Genomic DNA, 19,994 nt, shown 5'->3' with positions numbered 1-19,994 from the left:
AAGATATTGAAAAGTAGAATATGTACAGTCTCAAAGCATCTCCCCTCAAGATACTTATTACAAAAGGGAAATTGCTGGCTTCACAGTGGAGAAACCAGAGAGATGCCGCTGTATCTGAAGGGTCGGTGGTACCATCACCAGTAGTAAGTCACACTGACGTCATGACCGGATGATGCACTGTGAGGGGCTGAGCGCTCCCAGCGCCGGGATCCTTCCAGGGCCTTCCTGACGCCCTCTGCCAGGGCAGGCTTTGCCAGGGCACCGGTGTCCATACAGAAGGGACCAAAATCCTGGGATGTGGTAACGGCGCAGGAATGTCAAGACTGTTTCTGAGAAAAAATATATTGAGAACCAAAAAAATCCCCCCAGAAACTAATGCCGAGCTTTGCTTGTTTTTGTTAGCCACATTTATAAAATTTTGGAACATCTATAACTCAACCAGTTAATGGCAGTTCTTTATTTATGTACAGCTCTGTCTATTCTCAAGACAACCCCAGCAACAGTCCTCATTATTCTCTGGGGCAGGAGGGTGGGGACAACTGAGACTCAGGATAATGTCACATACCTAGTAAGAGGCAGAGAAGGCATCAAACTCAAGGCTGTCTGGTCCTGAGTCTGTTTTTTAACTTTCAGGACACTCTTTTGCTCGACATAAAAAACACTCATCCCAACTGCGGAGTGAGTCTTCAACTTTCAAGAATTTAAGGGAAAATGGAGTTTTCACATTGGTCTTTCCACACTGGTTATATCCCAAGGTTTATTCCCCAACGTGACACTTCCAATGCCGAACAAGTGCTGAATGGTGCCTAAAGCACCTCCCACACTCGACACATTCATAAAGTCTTTCTCCAGTGTGAACCCTGTAATGTTCACTAAGGTGGGCTTGCTTGTGGAAAGGTTTTTCACACGCTGTACTTACCGAGTTTCTCTCCAGTATGAGTTCTCTCGTGTTCCACAGGGAAGAGTTCTGCGTGGAGATGTCACAAGTGTAGGGCTCCTCTCCTGAACGCATTCTCTGATGCCCCCTGAGGCACGCACTCTGCCCGAAGGCCTTCCCACAGTCCTTAAACACTTAAGAGGTTTACTTCCAGAGTGACTTGTCTGAAGACGAACAAGGCATGTGCTCTGACTGAAGGCTTTGCCACATTCATTACATTTAAAAGGTTTCTCTCCTACGTGAACCTTCAGATGTTGAGTAAGATTTGACTGTTTACAGAAATAGGTTCCACAGTCACTACACACGTAGGGCTTCTCCCCGTATGAATCCTCTGATACTGAGTCAAAGATGGTCTCTGAGTGAAGAATTTCCACAGGCAGTGCACTCTGATAGTTTCTTCTGCTTGCTGAGTCTCCGGTGTTTCGTTGGCAGTGGGATCTGGCAAGAACTCATGTTATGTTTAACACAATGGAGAGGTGTCTGTCCAGTACGTTCAGGTTTACAAGAAACCATCTCTCAAATTCATGATAGTTACAAGGTACTTTCTCAAAGATGATTGTCACTAGAGCAACACTTGTGTGTGTGGCCCTCTCAACCATTCCTGCAGGGTTGCCCCTCCTGTTCTTTGTTCAGCACGCCTCTTCAATTTCTCCAGATGTGAACCCTGATGACCAGGGTCCCTGCCTCTCCACATCTTCCTCCAGTCATCTAACACTGTGCCTTCCGGGTTGATCTTCTCACCTGAAAAGAAGTTCACAAGAGAAGACATCCTCTGTGCAGAACAGAGGCCTACGTGGGGAGTCTTCACTTTTATCTTCTTGTCAATAATAGAGAAAGGAGATCACAATGACCTGCGGGAAAGATCAGAAGGGGTGACAGAAACTGATTAAGTAGCGACAGGTCTTGGGAAATCTGTAAGATTCCTTACAGTGATTAATTGCCATGCAGGAAACGGAGGGAACCAGGTCACTGTCATCGTGGCTCCGGAAGCACAGTTAGAGAAAGATCGGACTACTCAGCTCGTCCGAATGGCATCAAACCCTGAAACCCCGGTGCCCCGAATCGGGGTGCACGGGCTCAGACAGTGACTGAACACGCAGGTCCCACCGTCACTCCAAGGCCAGCTTTTCCCAGGATGACGCTGGAAACACCAACACATCCTTATTCTGAGGCCACTTTTCATTTTAGTTTTCTAATTATGTTACACATAAATATATCCTCACAAATGTTTAGATAATATGGAAGTATATGGGGTAAAAGAGTAATTTTTATAACCATCACTACCCCACCATACTGAACAAACCCATTTCCTTCTCAGAGATGATCATTACTAAGTTTGGAGTATATTCTTTGAGTCTTTTTATTACACATTTTCAACATACACATAGCATTTGATTCTTACGTAAATGAAATCATTCCATAGGTGCTGCTATGCAATTTGCCATTTTTTCACTGTGTCTCAGCGATCATGTCATGTTAGTACATACGCATCTTCTGGGCTGAGAACCAACTGGGCCACACCGATGCACCCGTCTGCACAGGTTGTTCACTGTCAGAGACTCATCCGACTGGCACTCCTGACCCGCCCTGGATCTTAAACATACTGACTCTTTTGCCTGAACTTCTCTATCTGCTGTAGAAATACCCAGTACGGACACATAAAACTAAACTTTAAGTGATTTTAAAAGGTAACATAAAACCAAAACTCTAACCACACTTTTATTTCCTTTATTTCCCCAAAATAAAAAAGTTTTTTTCATCATATAAAGAATGCATGCTCATTCTAGAAAAGTCAGTCTGAAAATGAAATTACTGCCCTGGCCGGTGTGGCTCAGTCGGTTGGGTGTCATCCTGCAAAGACAGAGGTCGCCTGTTCCATTTCCGGTCAGGACACCTGCCTGGGTTGTGGGCCTGGTCCCTGGTTGGTGCATGTGTGAGAGGCAACCAGTCCATGTTTCTCCCTCACATCGTTTTTACCCTCTTTCCTCCCTCCTTTCCCCCCTCTCTAAATAAATACATAAAATCTTTAAAAAATAAACAATAAAAAATAAAAATGAAATTACCTGAAACCCTACCAGTCAGAGAAAATGGTTGGTATTTTGAAGAACTTTCTCCTAGAAATCTCTCAATGCCTATACGCATATACAGACACATGTGTACATGTATTACATATGTATATTAGACTAGACCGAGTTCTTCAGAATGTAGTAGTCCTGATCTAGTCGTGATCCCCAAAATCTAAAAACCCGGCTCACCCAGACCTGTCCTTCCCGAGTTAACAGATACCCAGGCTCCCCTGCTCTCTGACGGTGAATACCAACAGCAGTTGTGATTGCTTAGGTTCTTTTCCAAACGGCCAGGATCCACCGCATATTCTCTAAGGAAACACTCACCTTTCAGTAGATCTCCAACAATGTATCACCAGTTTCTGCAGACCTGACCACATCACTAAGGCACACTGAGCGGTTCGGTGAGTGGCTTCCAGGTGTCCCACCAGGTGACTGCAGGGGCACCTATTCTGGCTGCAGTCTAAGAGCATGGATAAAAGACCTAGTGCCATCTGTGATCTGCCCTGTAACCGATTACTCCACAGCCTTGCGATTTCAGTAAGATGGTCCCATTTCTGGGCAGTTCTATTTTCAGTCTGAAGGGTCTAGCGACAGTTGCCGCTGGTGGGTCCCACTATTGGTCTGCCACTGCTGTTAAATCCGCACCCCCTTAACCCATCTTGGGCTCTCTAGTTCGATTTCACTTATGCGGAGATAAGCTGTTAGGACAAGTGACACTGGGTTGTCTTCTGCTCTAGGAAGGGCAGGAATCTGGGGCACAGAGGGAAAAGAAAAAGCACCCATAAACAGCCTACTTGATTCTCTGGATTCAGAGGAACCCAGGAGTATCCCATCCCTAACTTTACGACTATCTTTTTAAAGATTTTACTTATTTTCAGAGAGAGGGGAAGGGAGGAAGAAATGGAGAGAAACATTGGCGTGTGACAGAAACTTGTCACTTGCCTCTCGCACGCCCCCAACCAGGGACCTGGCCCACAACCCAGGCATGTGCTCTGCCTGGGAATCGAACAGGCAACCTTTTGGTTCGCAGGCCAGCGGCCAATCCATTGAGCCACACCAGCCAGGGCCCAAATGACTTTTAAGTCTGAATAAAATATCACTGTTCTAGCAGATCATCATTAAGGACAAAAAGGTCAGTTAGTGGGCGGACTTCAGGGAGATGTGACAATGTGCAGAGGAGGAGGGCGGGTGCTCCTAAGAACTGAGCGTGCTCGGGTAAACCCTCTTCCACAGGATGATGGAGGAGACCAAAGACTCCCCCGGCCACCCCTTCAGGCCCAATCTAGTACAGAAGCCACTGACTTCAAAACCCAAAGACTGTAGGGCCACAGTACAGGGCAGACACGCCCTAGACTGAGTCAGGAGGTCTGGATTTCCCATCTCTACCACTAACTTGTTCAATGACTTGAAGCAAGTCACTCAATATCAACTGATTTTCTTATCTGTGAAAATAAATTGAAAAACGAGGTATCTAAAGGTTCTTCTACTATCAACATTGTGATTCTTTGATTCTAAAAAACAGATGGAAAAAGCAAAAATCTCAAATCAAGACCTTCCAGTCCACCTTTGATTGACCCTGGATATTCCATTACTTTATTTGAAAGGTACAAACTGAGCAGCCACTGTGGGCCAAGCAAGATCACCTGTTTTGAGAATGGGCCGAGTGAACAGCCGGGGGACTCCCCAGCAGTTATCTGCCCACAGTCAGAGGTGGGTTTCAGCAAAAGACCGCCTCTGTGCGAGGCAGAAACTTCAGAAAGGGCAGGGGGCGTCTGTTGGGAGATGCTAAGGACCCCACCTGAGAGGACAGGTTTTAAGAACCCCTCTCTGACCAGAAAGGAAGGAACACTGGGCCAAAAGGAGGGGCCTGGTTTCCAGTTGAATCCTCCGAATCCACTAGCACCTCCTACTGGACACTGCACAAAGCACTTTCAAACTCCTATTCAAAGTCTAACATTCAGGTCAAACTCGAACCAGCCCTCTCCCTCGTGGAAACTTCTCACAGGTCTAAGGCACTCCCCCCTCGGTGTGCTGAAAGAATGCCACGTCTCCACTGCAGCACTTCCCACCCTGTTTTAACACCGACCATGATCAGTTTCCCCCACGAGCCTGAAGACAAGGGCAGCACAGGCTCTAAGGAGCATGTCGGAGCTAAGTGGCCTTGGCAGGTTACTTAACCTTTCTGTGACCCCGAGAAGAGGTGATCAGAGTTGTCTCAAGTTAACAGGCAGTAACAAGTACTCCATACAGTTGTAACGATGCATAAGTGAGTAGTTAGAAGAATGCTGGTAGGTAAGCATTACATAAATGCTACCTGCTGCTATCATTACTGAGTCTATATGTCTTCATACCTACTGTTACTTTTAGAGAATAAAAACTTAGTGAAAGGAAGATGGTAACTCATGTACGGTATACTCATGCCACACACACCTCTGTGAAGCAACAAAATAAGGACTAGCATTGCTTCGGAAATCAGAAAAAGTAGTGCCCAGAGGTTTGCTTGCTGGATCGACTACATGCAAAGGAACCCAGGTCTCCAACTCCCAGGCTAGGGCTCTCCAGTAGCCTCGTAGCTTCCCTCACCAGAGGAGCTGGCCCAGTCTGTGGCCTTCTCTCCAAAGGGCCCTGCTCGCCCCACAGGTGGGGCTGTGGCCCCCTCCCTGGTGTCCAAGGGAAGCACTGGGAGGTGGGGGTGGGGTTGGGACCACCACAGCCCAGCAAGGTGGATGCGGCTCCACAGGGAGTCCCACTCACACCCCAAGGTCCCCTGAGGCCCCTCTGGTGCTACGACACAGCCCAGGCTGCAGGTGATAGCCACAGCTGTCTGCTCTAGGAAGGCTGGGGTGGCTTCCTTTCTCTCAGTGGTTCCTCCCCAGCCAAGAGCCTGGCTCCAGAAAGTGCACAAACCCATCTTAACAGGCACCCTTCGCAGTAAGGAAGCAGAGGGGGCCCTGACTGGTGTGGTTCAGTGGATTAAACGCCAGCCTGCAAACCAAAGGGTCACTGGTTCAACTCCCAGGGTACATGCCTGTGTTGCCAGCCAGGTCCCCAGTAGAGGGCGGCTGAGAGGCAACCAGGCAACCACACACTGATGTTTGTGGAGGAAGCAGAAGGGAAGTGAGAGTGGGGGCCCGCCAGCCACTGTGTCTGCTTAGCTTCATATTCCTGTTGTGCAAAATCAGGCACTGTGTAAACACTTGGATAAATGGATGAGATGCAGGAGAGAAGTTACCTGCTCGACTGTCCAGATGTTTTCCCAAAATGAAGTCCATAATTTAGGGCCTGAAATCAGGAGTGCAGATGCCAGACTAACCATCTTCCCCTAAAGGAGCACCTTTGCCCTGACCAGTGTGGCTCCACTGGTCGGCGTTAGCGCACAAAAGTGAGCGGTCGCCAGTTCAGTTCCCAGTCAGGGCACCTGCCTGCATTGCAGGTTCGGTCCCCAGTTGAGATGCTCACGAGATGCAACTAATCAACGTTACTCTGCCATGTGGATGTATCTCTCCCTTTCTCCCTCCATTCCCTCTCTAAAAATAAGCCAGATCTTTAAAAAAGTAAAAGAGCACCCTTTGTACAACTGTGCGCTGACTGGGCACCACGCCGAGCCTGCCCATTACCAGTGGCAGTCCCGACACTCCTCTGGAGCAAGTTCTTCTCTGCAGCCCTAGTATCCCACAGGCCAGAGAACTGAGGCCTGTTCGTATTTTCCAACAGGCCTTAAAGAATCTCTCAGGCCCTGGCTGGCGTAGCTCAGAGGATTGAGCGCGGGCTTGCGAACCAGGCGATCGCGGTTCGATTCCCAGTCAGGGCACATACCTGGGTTGCAGGCCGGTTCCTTGCAGGCTAACTACCAGCAGGGGAAGCACAAAAGGCAACCATACATTGATGTTTCTCTCCCTTTCTACTTCCCCTCTAAAAATAAATAAATAAATAAAATCTTTAAAAAAAAAGAATCTCTCAACCAGCAGACTCTGCGGTGTGGAAACTAACCCTGCGCATGCAGAGGTGACACCCTAGGCAGAGCACAGAAATAGGGCTTAAGAGCAATTCAGGCTGAGCTTCTCTCACTGAAAGGTAGAGAATGAATGGGAGGGCTGAAGGCTAGATGTCTGCTTTAGGTAGGAAGGAAGGTGGGGTCATAATGCAAAGTCGACTTACTCCTTACCCTTACATGCAAGGTCTGATTTTGAGGGCCAGAAGTGTTCCTGATCTAAAGTGAGCTCCTCCAATCCTCAGGAACAGGGAAGGTTGGAGCCTTGAGTGATCAATATATTCGTGTCATGTAATAGACACAAGTGATGAGGCATCATAGAGCAGAGGTAACCAACAGGGAAATCTGAAGCAGAAGTGAGAAAGAACACCGAAGTTTCCATTTCACTTAACACTTACTGGCTATGTGACCTTGGCAAACCCAACCACCTGTTTTCCCTTCTGATGGTGTGAGGATCTAATGTGGCCTCGTCTCCTGTGTCCTTCTGAAACCACAAATTAAATTTCAACACATTGTGAATGAGCAACACAGGCCAGTTGTCTGTTTCCAGAGCTCAGGGAAAGCCGTGAGCTCAGAAGGTGCTTCCATGGTGGGAATTCTAAGCTCAGCTGCTTTCTGCACGGCCAGCATCCCTGGTCAGCTCCTGCTGCCTTCGCGGTGGTCCTGCCGACATAGCTATGCTTCCACATCTGCATGCAGTTCTCTCTTCCTGTTGACCCTGACACCAACATATCTGAAAGGACTGCGTTCCACTGTGGTAGGACATTTAAACGCCTCCTTTGCAGGGAAACAAACAAAAAAACACATTGCAACCTAATTCTTCCTATGGGATCCTCTGCTTAATACAACTACATACTCTGCACCTTACAGAAAGGTCCAGAACGATTGCTCCTTGCAAACAATTCATGGACACACTCATATATTCACCATACCACCTTTCTGCTGCTAACTGTAGACCTAAGTCACATGTTGGCATGGAGAAAAGTCTGACTCAGTATTTTAGTTGAGGTCAAAGAAAACATGGGCCAGATATGGGGCCTCCGATGCCTGTCTAAGGGGAAAGAACCTTATTAGGAGAGAGAATAACACAGGTTCCATAGTCGTCGTACAAAGACTGCCCAGAAGAAATGTGAAAGTTGGCCTACTAGGGCAAGAAACTTACAGCCTGGTTAGACCAATGGAAAGTGCAGGCGATGAACTGGGGAGCTGGACTCAACCAAGGGCAGTGAAGGCGGCTTCCAGATTCAGGAGACAGTATCAACAGGATGCAGCAGCGGACTGGATGTGAAGACTTGGGAAGAGGAAGTCTGAGGAAGAGGGAAGTTCCCGGGTTCGGGGCCCAGCGGAGGGACTGTGCACACGGCGGGCTGGCAACAAAGAGCAAATTACAAACAAGTGTTGCAAGTATGAGAATATGGAATGAGGACAGTGGAGAGACGACCAGTTCCCTTCCTCCCTGTCTCCCCAGGAGTGAAAATATAGCAGTCTCTAATCCTGATCGTTAAAAACTGAAGAGTTGGGTCCATTTCATCTTGCAAAATCTTTTTTGTTTTGGTAAAATCTTTCTAACGAGAAGTCAAGACATCTTTTGCTTTTGTTTGACCTTTACTTCTTCCAAAAACACTCCTTATCCTTTCTAATCTCTAATCTGGACTCCAAAAAGAGGAATGTTAATTCTGCTAACTGCCACCACAGCAGGAATTTCCTATAGTTTCTGGTGGGCAAAGACTTTAAAATACGTTAACAAATAAATGTTACTGAACATTTACTATGTGCCATCAATGAATTCTATGTTATTTTTCATATTAGCAAAGTATAAATACATCGACACTTGCTTTCTACAGACTGTTTCTTATGAGCATAAAATATAAAGTCTCCATAGGGCTATATTTGCTATATTACAGTATTAATTTACTCAGTTATAAATTGCCCTGTGCCAGGTTTTGAGAACACAGCTTCACAGCTGGAGAGAGAAAAGCGTACTTCTTCACATTCCCGTTAATAGTAGTTAATGTCTCAAAGCAATGCTTACAAGACAGTTGCTCCTAGAAACAGTCAATGCCAAGTTCCAAAAGATCAACCATTCCAAAATCAGCTCACTTTCACTGTTTCAATAGCCACATTTTAAAAGCTGTATTAAAGCTGTTTAAAAGCTTCAGAGCCTAGAAATGATTTCCTATCAAAGGCTATCCACAATCTTCTGGAGCAGAGGCTGTGGGTAGCAGGGAACATGAAAGGGAGTAAAGGAGAAGATAAAAACACGCCCTTTCTCAGAATAAAATACCTTAAGTCAGTAGCAACCCGTGGTATCTTGTTTTTCAGGGAGTCCTCCCTAGAACGCGTTCCAAATTTAGCCCATGAGAAATGTTTCCCTAGATACTCTTAATCTGCAGGAAAGGGCAAATATACAGGAATAGGACAGGCCTAGTGCAAACACAAACAGCAAAGATCTAACAAACCTGTTATGGCCACCAGTGGCATCATGAAACCCAGCTCTCCCAGCTACAGCGATCAACATATTCTCAAAGTCTGGTGTAGCAGCCCCCAACTCCAGCCAACCCAAAAGGCTGTCTTCCTTCTTCACTAATGCTTCCGCCTCCCTAAAGGCAAAACAAAAACAACCCCCCTCAGTCCCATTTTGTTTGGACACTGTGATTTAAGGGCCCTCTCCCTTAGTCCCTGTGAACTTGTGATCCAGCCAAACTTACGAGGCGGGTGTACACTGTAGTCCAGGGAGGGGCATGTTGATGCCTCACTCTGACACGTGCAGATTTCCTGCTCACCGCCTCTTCTGAACACCAGCCTCACACAAGCCACCTCCACGCTGGGTAAGCCACTATTGCTCCAGGACACAGACTGGGCCTCCCTCTCCAGGGCCCTCTGGGCAAATATGATGCCCTTCCACAAACTGGCATCATTCCAGAAGTCTCTCTTGACCTCCTTTCTCCAGCTCAAAAGTCCCAGGAAAGATCCCCCCAACCCTGATAAAAGCCTTCTTTACCAATGTGTCTTAGAGATCAGCCCAGTTCTTGCCACATACCCCGCTACTGCCGAGCATGGACTGCCTTTCACCTGCTTCGCTCCCCTCGATGGGACGACTCACAGGCGACCCACAGCAGCACGGCTGGAGCTGCCTCAAACGTCTGGTGGCTGCTTAGCATGGCCTCAGATCTGCCGCCACCCTCACAATGAGCGTTTGGAAAAGCACCTCGGCCTACGGGTCAGTGAACAGATGTGACAACTTGGGAACATGTGGCTGGAATGTAGTAAGGGAGACACAAGTGCTAACTTATCAAATGGCATCTTGAGGTGTAGAGGTCACACGGGGGGAGAGGAGCGGCAAGCAGCAAGGATTTACCTGAAATGCAAGAACTTCCCTGGTACCCTGTACTCCCAGATGCCCACCTGGAGTAGGCTCTGCGTTCTCCAAGCCCTGCATACATCTCTGAAACAGTCTTCTGAGTGCAGTATTCAAGGCTCCTTCATCCTTCCCTCCAGTGACCCTACAGGCCCCTCTCCCCACTGCCAAATTCCTAACCAGTTTTTTTGAGAAACTGCCATAACCTAAAGCCAGGTTCATTCACCACTGTGAAGCTTCTGATGTCTGAAAAGGACTGAACTGTGTCTGAAGAATTTTCCACACTCAACGCATTCATAAGGCTTCTCACCAGTGTGAATCCTGTAATGTTCACTAAGGTGTGCATACTTGCGGAAGGTTTTCTCACACTCACTACATTTATAGAGTTTCTCACCAGTGTGAGTTCTATGATGTTCAGTAAGAGAGGAGCTGTGAGCAAAGGCTTTCCCACATTCTTGACATTCATAGGGCTTCTCTCCAGTATGAATTCTCATATGCTGAGTGAGGCAGGTATTCTGATTGAAGCCCTTCCCACACTCCTGGCATTTATAAGGTTTTTCTCCAGTGTGACTTCTCTGATGCCGAACAAGGCAAATGCTCTGAATGAAGGCTTTACCGCACTCACTGCACCTGTAGGGTCTCTCTCCTGTGTGAACTCTCTGATGCTTAGTGAGTGGGGCGCTCTGAGTGAAAGCTTTGCCACACTCCTTACATGTGTAGGGCTTCTCGCCAGTGTGAACTCGCAGGTGTTTAATAAGGGACGGACTCTGACAAAAAGCTTTGCCACACTCCTTACATGTATAGGGCTTCTCTCCAGTATGAATTCTTCGATGCTGAGAGAGGTTCGCCTTTGTTTGGAAAGTTTTCCCACATTCATCACATTTGTGGGGTTTCTCCCCTGTGTGAATTCTCTGATGTTGTGTGAGATTGGAGTGTTTGCGAAAAGAGGAGCCACATTCATTGCACAAATAAGGTTTCTCCCCAGTGTGAATTCTCTGATGATGAATGAGGTGTGCGTTCTGACTGAATGACTTCCCACACCAATTACATTTGTAAGGTTTCTCCCCAGTGTGGATTCGCTGGTGTTCGGTGAGATGTGAATGATTGCGGAAGGAATTCCCACATTCACTACATTTATAAGGTTTCTCTCCAGTGTGGATTCTCTGATGCTGGGTAAGAAATGATCGACATCGAAATGTTTTCCCGCACTGCTCACATCTGTACGGTTTCACCCCAGTGTGGATTCTTTGATGCTGAACAAGGAATGAACTNGTTTGCGAAAAGAGGAGCCACATTCATTGCACAAATAAGGTTTCTCCCCAGTGTGAATTCTCTGATGATGAATGAGGTGTGCGTTCTGATTGAATGACTTCCCACACCAATTACATTTGTAAGGTTTCTCCCCAGTGTGGATTCGCTGGTGTTCGGTGAGATGTGAATGACTGCGGAAGGAATTCCCACATTCACTACATTTATAAGGTTTCTCTCCAGTGTGGATTCTCTGATGCTGGGTAAGAAATGATCGACATCGAAATGTTTTCCCGCACTGCTCACATCTGTACGGTTTCACCCCAGTGTGGATTCTTTGATGCTGAACAAGGAATGAACTGCGACCGAAGGCTTTCCCACACTCCTCACACGCATAGGGTCTCTCTCCAGTATGAGTTCTCTGATGCTGGGTCAGGGATGAGCGCTGAGTGAAATGTCTGCCACACTCACTACACTGCCAAGGCCTCCTCCGTGTGGAGACAGTCGAGCATTTACTGTGGTCTGAAATCTCACTGGCATGTACGCTGCTTGTCTCCCACTGGTGTACACTCTCTTCTGTAGAAGCCCTGAGATGTGTAACAAGGCTTGAGGTCAAAAGCAACCTTTTCTCAAAATTATATTCTTGGCTGATCATTGCAGGAGGAGCTTCCTTGTGGATGAAAGTTCTTCCCCTAAAACCTTCCTGAAAAAGGCGGGGCTCAGGAACATCTCCAGGAGAGTTTTCCTTCATGCTCTCATATGCGCATTTGTCATCGAATGCAAAATGCTGGGATTCATCCCCTTGGAGTCTCTTTCCCACTGTCCCTGGTGAATCGTTTTCAGAGACATCCTGTTCTGGAGCAGGCTTGTTCACCCAACCTGAAAGAAACCACCAGAATGAGTATCTCTTACGTGGGGCAAAGTGGAGGCCCCTGAAGTTCTGGGACCTAAGGTACAGGTCTCAGTAAAAACCAATAAAGGCAAGTAGGACAAGTAATTCAAGGCTGCGAGTGGTGGAAGAGACCTGCGTCAGAATAACGTGATCGCTGTTAGTGAGGAACCCCGTGGAAAGGGCAGCTATGGACGCCCAAAGAGTGAGAGAACCAGAGAACAGGGAGATAAAGGGAAAGCAACAACTGCAGGCTAATGATCAGGGCAGGACAGAAAACACGGGCTGTTGATATTCAAAGAGTAGAGGAGAGTAGGAGAATGTAAAAAGGCAAATGCTGAAACTGAGAAAGACAAAATGAGTATGGGGGAAAGCTGACCCCAAGAGCAGCTCACCACATCTGCCCCAACATCCCGAGAGTTGGGGTGGTTTCATCTCCTGAGCTCCATTCAGTCTCTCCTGGACAATTCCCAAAGCCCTGCTGTGTTTCCCAGTGGTTGTCCCTTGCTCACTCACCTGGACAGACCTCTCTTCCAATTTCTCTCTCTTCAGCTCCTTGCATACTCAACACCCACAAATCTTCTCCTTGCTTTAGTTGTAGAACACTTCGAGGCTGGAAAACTGGGAGGCCTGCTCACAGGGGAAAAAAAGGTGGGTGATGGCATGTCACTGTCCCAGTAAACAGAAAAATGAGAAAGAGCTGTTGCCTAGGGAGACCAACAATTCATACAGAGCCTGTCAGGTTAGCCATGTGACTGAATCAGCAAGAATCAGGGTCGGCTTACAGCCCTCTAGGTTCACAAACTCCATGTGTCAGCTCTCCAAGTGACAACTAGACAGACTGACATATTAACAAACATTCAAGTGCTTGATGAATGAGCAAGAATGTCATTTTTTAAAAGATTTTATTTATTTATCTTTAGAGGGGAAGGGAAGGAGAGAGGGAGAGAAACATCAATGTATGGTTGCCTCTCGTGCGTCCCCTGCCGGGAACTGGCTTGTAACCCAGGCATGTGCCCTGACTGGGAATCAAACTGTGATCCTTTGGTTCACAGGCCCGTGCTCAATCCACTGAGCTACACCAGCCAGCGCAAGAATGTCATTCTTAATAATAAAAATAACTAATAAGTGGATAGAAATATTCATGTCAATTAGTACACTCTGTCCATTATACAATAATGTACATGAAAATTCAATAAAATCAAAAGTTGCACGGGCAACTTTTGGCCTCAGAGCAAGGCTAATGGATTGAGCCTGATCCACCCACCTCCACTACATGCCGAGCACATAGACAGGAGTTGGGGAACTCTACTAGACACAACCTAGAGACACACCAACGGTCCTTTCTTCTAAATGTCGTATCAAACAGGTTTTCTTCAGGCACAGCTCAATATGAGTGTAGGCTACAGTTTAAATAAAATACTTTATAAAATAATAGTAGAGTTTCTGGTGTTTGGACTGTCAACATTATAAAAGTTTATCCAAAAATGTCTCTCCACATAACACTGACATATGAAGTAGGAGAGGCAGCATTATTTCAAGTAAGACAGAGACAGTTTTAGCATAACTGAGAGCTTGGAAGGCATGACATAGGCTGTGCCTGCTGAACTGCACAGGGCTGGTCCTGTGTACTTCTCACGAAAGCTTATACTTTTTTTGTAATTATTTTTAGAGGAAGAGAGAGGGATAAAGAGAGAAACATCAACGTATGGCTGCCTCTCACATGCCCCCGGCTGAGGACTTGGCCTGCAATGCAGGTGTATGCCCTGACTGGGAATCAAACCGGTCGCTTTGGTTCACAGGTTGGCATTCAATCCACTGAGCCATACCAGCCACGGCCAAACGTTTTCACTATTTTTTTTAAAAAGGATTTTATTTATTTGTTATTAGAAAGAAGGGAAGGGAGGGAGAAAGAGAGGGAGAGAAACACTGATGTGTGAGAGGTCACATCGATCGGCTGCCTCTCACACACCCCTAACTGGGGACCTGGCCCAAAACCCAGGCATGTGCCCTGACTGGGAATTGAACCAGCAACCTTTCGGTTTGCAGGCCGGCGCTCAGATCACTGAGCCCCACCATCCAGGGCCTGAAGGCCTGTACTTCCATGTTGAGCCTTAGAAGTATAAGAGGATTCTACCTGGGATTTCCTGTTACTCTTTCACAGCAGGGACACAGAGTGGAGTGGGGTTAGGGTATAATCAGAGCTAGACAGTGGAGAAAAAGTGAGACATGCCCCTGCCTGCACACAGCTTACAGCGTAGCTGGACAAGGACATTAAACCAGTAGTTACAAAATGGGAATTACAAAAGTGGAAATATGGGGTGTTGTGGAATATAGAGCAGAGGGCACCTAATCTGCTTGGGAAAGGAAGCCTCCCTGAAAACGACATTAGTAGAAATTAGACACCTGAGGAGGAAAAAGAATATACCAGAGAGATGAACAGAACTTACAAAAGGAATCAGGCTCAGTACTTTGGAATAATGAAAAAGATCCAGTAAGTCAATGTATTAAGCACCAGAAATAGGACACAAAGCCCGAGTTAAACAAAGGCCAGATCAAATACAACCCTGCAAACCATTTTAAGGCATTTACCCCAAAACGGGCAAAAAGCCATAAAAAGGATGTGAAAATGTTTGGAAAAGATGTAACATCAGATTTCCTGTTTAAAGAAATAGATTAGAACTTTCTGTGTCCGTGAGAAAAAACATATATAAGGGGTGAAAGAAGGGGAGGCCAGGCGAGAAGTGGAAGAGCCCCAGCAAGGGACTCACCTCAGACCCAGAGTCCGCGGGTGGGTGAATATTCGGGCAGGGGACGGCGGTGAGGAGAGGGGGGAATCCAGGATAACTCGCTGGGTTTTGGTGTGTGATGACAGTGCGAGTGGGAACACTGGTCAGGGAGGAAGAAATATGTCTAGTTTTGAAGTATCCAAACAGAAAGTAGGTGTACGTATCTGGGATAGAGGGGAGAAGTACGTGTCAAAAACTTGCATCTAGAGTTTTTGGCATAAAGTGGACAACTGAAATTCTGGAGTAACAGATCAAAATCATGAAAAAAGGGTGTTGAGGAAAACCTCAACAGTAAGTTTACACAGTTAAAAGGAAGATGAACTCTGGCTTTTGCTTTCACAGAGTCCTAATCCAGTAAGAGAAATAAATAAAAATTTAACATATGATAAAATTGGCATTTATAATAATAAAAATTGATTATTTATAAATTACATTGAGATTGTTGCTTAACTACCTGGAACAAACACCTAGTGAGATTCCTGCCTCATACCATATTGTCAAAAAAATCTAAACATATTAAAGAAAGGTTAAATATTAAAAATGAAACAAAAAAATATTGACAAATGACTGATTCTAGGGTTAAAGTAGCCTTTTCTAAGCATTATGCATAAAAGCACAAACCGCAAAGACAAACTAGATAAATCTGGCCACAGAAAAGCAACAATCTCTATACTCAACATACAAATAAAACCAAAAGGCAAACAATCTAGGAAAAGTACTTCGACTTATACACCAAAGAGTAGATACATCTAATAGATAAAAGACTTATTACTGAGGAAGAAAAAGATGAACTGATAGAGAAATAGTATGTACAACAAATATACCAACATGACAAAAGGCCAGAAAGCATGTCAAGACGAAGTTCCATTTCAGTGGTAGTCAAAGAAACGGAAGCTGAAGGAATGAAGAATCAATTTTTATATCGCACTGTATTTTTTTTAATGTTAAAGTTCAAGACCAGCAAAGGTGCAGGGAAAGGAAGCTTCTCTCACGTCACCAGTGAAAACGTAGACGGGCGCCACCATTCCAGCAGAAATCTGGCAGTGTGCATCGGACCCTGAAGCTACGGGCTCACGCGCAGTTGGGACACAGTGACGGTCCCTTTGTGGGACAGGAAGCGAGAGGAGAAGTCGTCAAGTTTATGCAACACCTGCCATGTATTGCAGGTGATCCTCGAAGCATCATACGTGGTATACAAATGCCTGTGTTGTTTGACCCAGGAATTCCACTGTTAGAACTTTTTCACAGAGAAGTAACTTCCCAGAGAGGAAAAAAAATGAATCCTTTTGTTAACCGTTAAAAAAAGTAAATCCCCTTGAAATGTAAGAAAACACAATTTTCTATTGAGGGACACTGAGGCTTAGCAATTATGGCACTTCCATTTGGTAGAAATTATATGGACATCAAGAGTAAAAATAAAAATAAAGAAATATGGGAGCCACTAGAAAAGACTGAATATTTATATGTAAATAGGAAATATCCAGGATATTAAAATTTCAAGTAAACCTAACATCATATGTTAAAATGCGTATGTGAATAAGATCAAGGAAAATTAATCATCAGTCACTATGGAGAATTATGAATGATAAAGAGAAACTATTATTATTGTTTTTTAAGATTTTATTTATTTATCTTTAGAGAGGAAAGGAAGGAGAGAAGAAGAGAAATGTCAATGTATGGTTGCCTCTTATGAGTCCCCTGCTGGGAACTGGCCTGAAACCCAGGCATGTGCCCTGACTGGGAATCGAACTGGGATTGTGTTGTTTGCAGAGCAGGCCCGAGCTCAATACACTGAGCTATACCAGCCAGGGCAAGAGAAACTATTATTAACACACAGATGTTTAAAAAAAACACAGGTACCAGGGAGAGAAGGAAACCCACCAAAATGTTCACACACTGAACTCCAGGACATGTAACAGGTGATTTTCCTTTGTCTTTCACAATCTTCTATATATTTCACTTTCCCTACAGTATACATGCATTACTTTTATAGTCAGGGAAATAATTATTTTGAAAATGACAGACCTCACTCATGGGTTTCAATAGTCCCTCACCAAAAAACAAAAAAACAAAAACAAAAACAAAAACAAAACCCAGAAACAAAAACCAAAACGAAAGCCAGATCCAATGGCCCTGGTACTGGCCTCCCACTCAGGGTGCATTGGGAGTCAGGAAATTTCATTCTGTCACAGCCCGTGGGAGTGGGCCCCTGTGAAAGGCTATCTGAAAAGGGTGACAAATCAGACAGTAGTCATCACTCCTTCTAGCTTTGACATTCTGTGAACCCTTGACTAAATGAGTTGACGCATGTGAAACACCCTGACCATCTGTCACAAAGCGGGCACTCAGCAGTAGTTAAGAGTTAAGCTGCCTGAGAGCAAAGCCTGTGGAGAAGGAAAGACATCTTGCAGACGGCCACTCCCCTTAAACTGTGACCATCTGCACTGTCAGCAGTTTCTGTCACACTGGGGACTTCTTCTGTAAAGAGCTACAAAGTAAGTATTTCCATCTTCCCGGATCACAAGGCCGCTCTCTATGTCATTATTCAGCTTTGCCTTTATAGTCTGAAAACAGAACTAGACAATATGTAAAAAAATGAGCTTAGCTGTTTCAATAAAACATTTTTTTTTTTACAGAAGCAGGTGTTACAAAAACATGGACCAGACCGCTGACTCCCTGGTCTGTAAGTTCCCCAGAAAGGAATGTACAGGTGTTTCCACAAATGCGTACTATAGAACAATGTGATTGTTAGTGATTTGCAGAGGCTAAAAGGTTCTGTCTGAATCTCTGCCTGAGACGGGTATTATGATGAAGGGAAATAGGAAAGAAGCTTTTACTAGTTTCCCGTTAGAAGTGACAGGGAGCCGGTTGCTGCCCCACACCTCGCCAGCATTCTCCTCGCTGCCCGCTCTTTACCCTCTCCATAACTAGGTGAAGGGTTCTGGGCAAGTCAGGTGGGCTTTTTCAAAATCTGAAACACAATTCTTTCAATAAGACCACATTGAAATGTGCTCTTCTCTGAAGCCTTTCTCGGATTTGTCAGTGTTGCATACCCAGGCTGCAGCTGCACGATGGATCCACCTCTTTTGTCGCTTTGGGTCACTTACAAGCAATTTGTCCTTGGAGAAGTTATCTGTTCTCTGTACCTCAATTTCCTCGTCAAGAACTACGGATAATACGTTGCTGTGAAGATTAAACGAATTAGCACAACTGCTTTAAACAGGGCCTGTTAAGTGCTAAATATCAATACATGTAAAGTCGCAAAAACCTGCTCACGTGTGTATATGTATCTTCCAACACTAGACTGAAAGCATCTTCTCATTTGGCAGGCTCTGACGTCACTCATTCCGCAACCCCGCCCCGGAATTCTGAGCAATCTTTGGCAAAAAAGCGGAGAGTAAAATCTGATGGAAGACCCTGACGCCTGCGTAGGTGCTGTAACATACTAGCTGCCCACTGAGCCTTGTAAACAAAGGAAGGCAGGGGCCACTGGACAGCCCGACTTGAGTTCAGTGAACAGCCTCCGTACCCCCGGGAACTTGAGAAGCCCGCTCTCGACCCGCCCCACCCTCGCGCGTTTAGCTCTATTTGCCATCTCTTAAGAGGACGAGGACCATTTCTGAGCTGCAGGACTGACTGCGGGAAGTCCGTGGTACCCAGACCCAGACTCGGGATGTCCTTTCCTAAATTTATCGGATCACTCGTCTCTCACTCAACCATCCATTCATTCACTCCGTCTTCTCGGGCATCAATCACCTCGGGGCCGGCCCCCGAGGGAAGGCCGACGCCGCCGGGAGTCCCGGGCCACGCGCGCCGGCAGCACGTGGGGGAGGACGAGCCGGAGCAGGCTTCCCACGTAAGGCTCCAGCCGGCTGCCCTGAGCTGCTCCCTTTCCCTCCCTGGGGCCCCGCCTGCTCACCTAGATCCGGGGCCCCTCGGGGCTGCGACTGCAGAGCCAGAGGCGCCGGACCCCGGGCGCAGGCCTCCCCGCCCCGGCCGGAAGAGCGGCGGCGCGGCCGGTAGTGCGTCACCGGCGGCCCCGCGGCCCTGCTGTCCGCATCTGCTCCTGTAGGAAGCGGGAGGTGCGTCTCGGTGGGGCCTCCAAACCCTGTCTCGTTCCTGGTATGCCTAACAGTGACGACCTCGTCCCTCGGCTTAAAAGATATCCTGCCTTCAACGTCCCGCTTCCTACGTCTGAGACCGTCACAGCTGTGGTTTTCTTTACTGCAGGAGCAGCAGCCTTGGCTTGGCTTGATCGATCGTTGATTTTGGCGGCCTCTTCGGGGAGCCAGCTGTCTACCCCACTGTCGTGGTCATCCCAGGCTACCATTACAAAATATCATCAACTGAATGGCTTAAACGACATAATTTTACTTTCTTACAAATGACAAGGCCAGACAGAGACTCTTAATTCTTTGCTTCATAAGTAATTAGCTGACCTTTTACATCCATTGATCAAGCTGGACAAAATACTTGCTAACTTGAGTTGACCAACCTTCTACGCCCCACACACCTAAATTTTGACCTATTCTCAGCCTGGTCGGCAATGGAATGTGGAACAACTCATTATAATGGCCCCTTCTGAGAATCAGCAGCCCTCCATCATCTTAGCCCCAGATTCTCCCAGTCATGGGAATTAAAGGTGATAGGGTACCCACTTCCTGCACTAGCTGCCAGTAAGGGGGGTGGGGAGGGGGGCGGCGCTCAGAAAAC

At 46.5% G+C, this 19,994-nt stretch overlaps 1 protein-coding gene across 1 annotated transcript; it reads right to left on the bottom strand.

Annotated features, from left to right (window-relative positions):
- Window positions 1-383: 383 nt before the first annotated feature.
- ZNF502 (zinc finger protein 502) lies at window positions 384-19,280 on the bottom strand. The gene is made up of 7 exons (XM_037030659.1): window positions 19,201-19,280; window positions 18,558-18,658; window positions 13,009-13,122; window positions 11,891-12,482; window positions 9,706-11,552; window positions 9,457-9,597; window positions 384-1,788 (listed from the first exon to the last, which is right to left on the bottom strand). Exons 2-5 carry the CDS (start codon window positions 18,625-18,627, stop codon window positions 10,574-10,576), a joined length of 1,755 nt encoding a protein of 584 aa, XP_036886554.1. The 5' UTR covers window positions 18,628-18,658; window positions 19,201-19,280; the 3' UTR covers window positions 384-1,788; window positions 9,457-9,597; window positions 9,706-10,573.
- Window positions 19,281-19,994: the final 714 nt, after the last annotated feature.

The sequence above is a fragment of the Sturnira hondurensis genome, unplaced genomic scaffold (assembly GCF_014824575.4).
Source record: "Sturnira hondurensis isolate 20B ecotype Veracruz unplaced genomic scaffold, ASM1482457v3 Scaffold0020787, whole genome shotgun sequence".
Classification (NCBI taxonomy): Eukaryota; Metazoa; Chordata; class Mammalia; order Chiroptera; family Phyllostomidae; genus Sturnira; species Sturnira hondurensis.
Note: the sequence above shows the minus strand (reverse complement) of the source record. Positions and strands in the feature narration are given on the sequence as shown.

Excerpts from the sequence above, each read along its gene's own strand:
- ZNF502 (XM_037030659.1), bottom strand. The coding sequence starts at position 18,627 with ATGAGTGACGTCAGAGCCTGCCAAATGAGAAGATGCTTTCAGTCTAGT. Across the intron at positions 13,123-18,557 it reads TGGAAGATACATATACACAC|GCCTCCCAGTTTTCCAGCCT; the intron begins GTGAGCAGGTTT and ends CCCTGTGAGCAG. Across the intron at positions 11,553-11,890 it reads TGTGAGCAGTGCGGGAAAAC|ATTTCGATGTCGATCATTTC; the intron begins ATTTCGATGTCG and ends GTGCGGGAAAAC.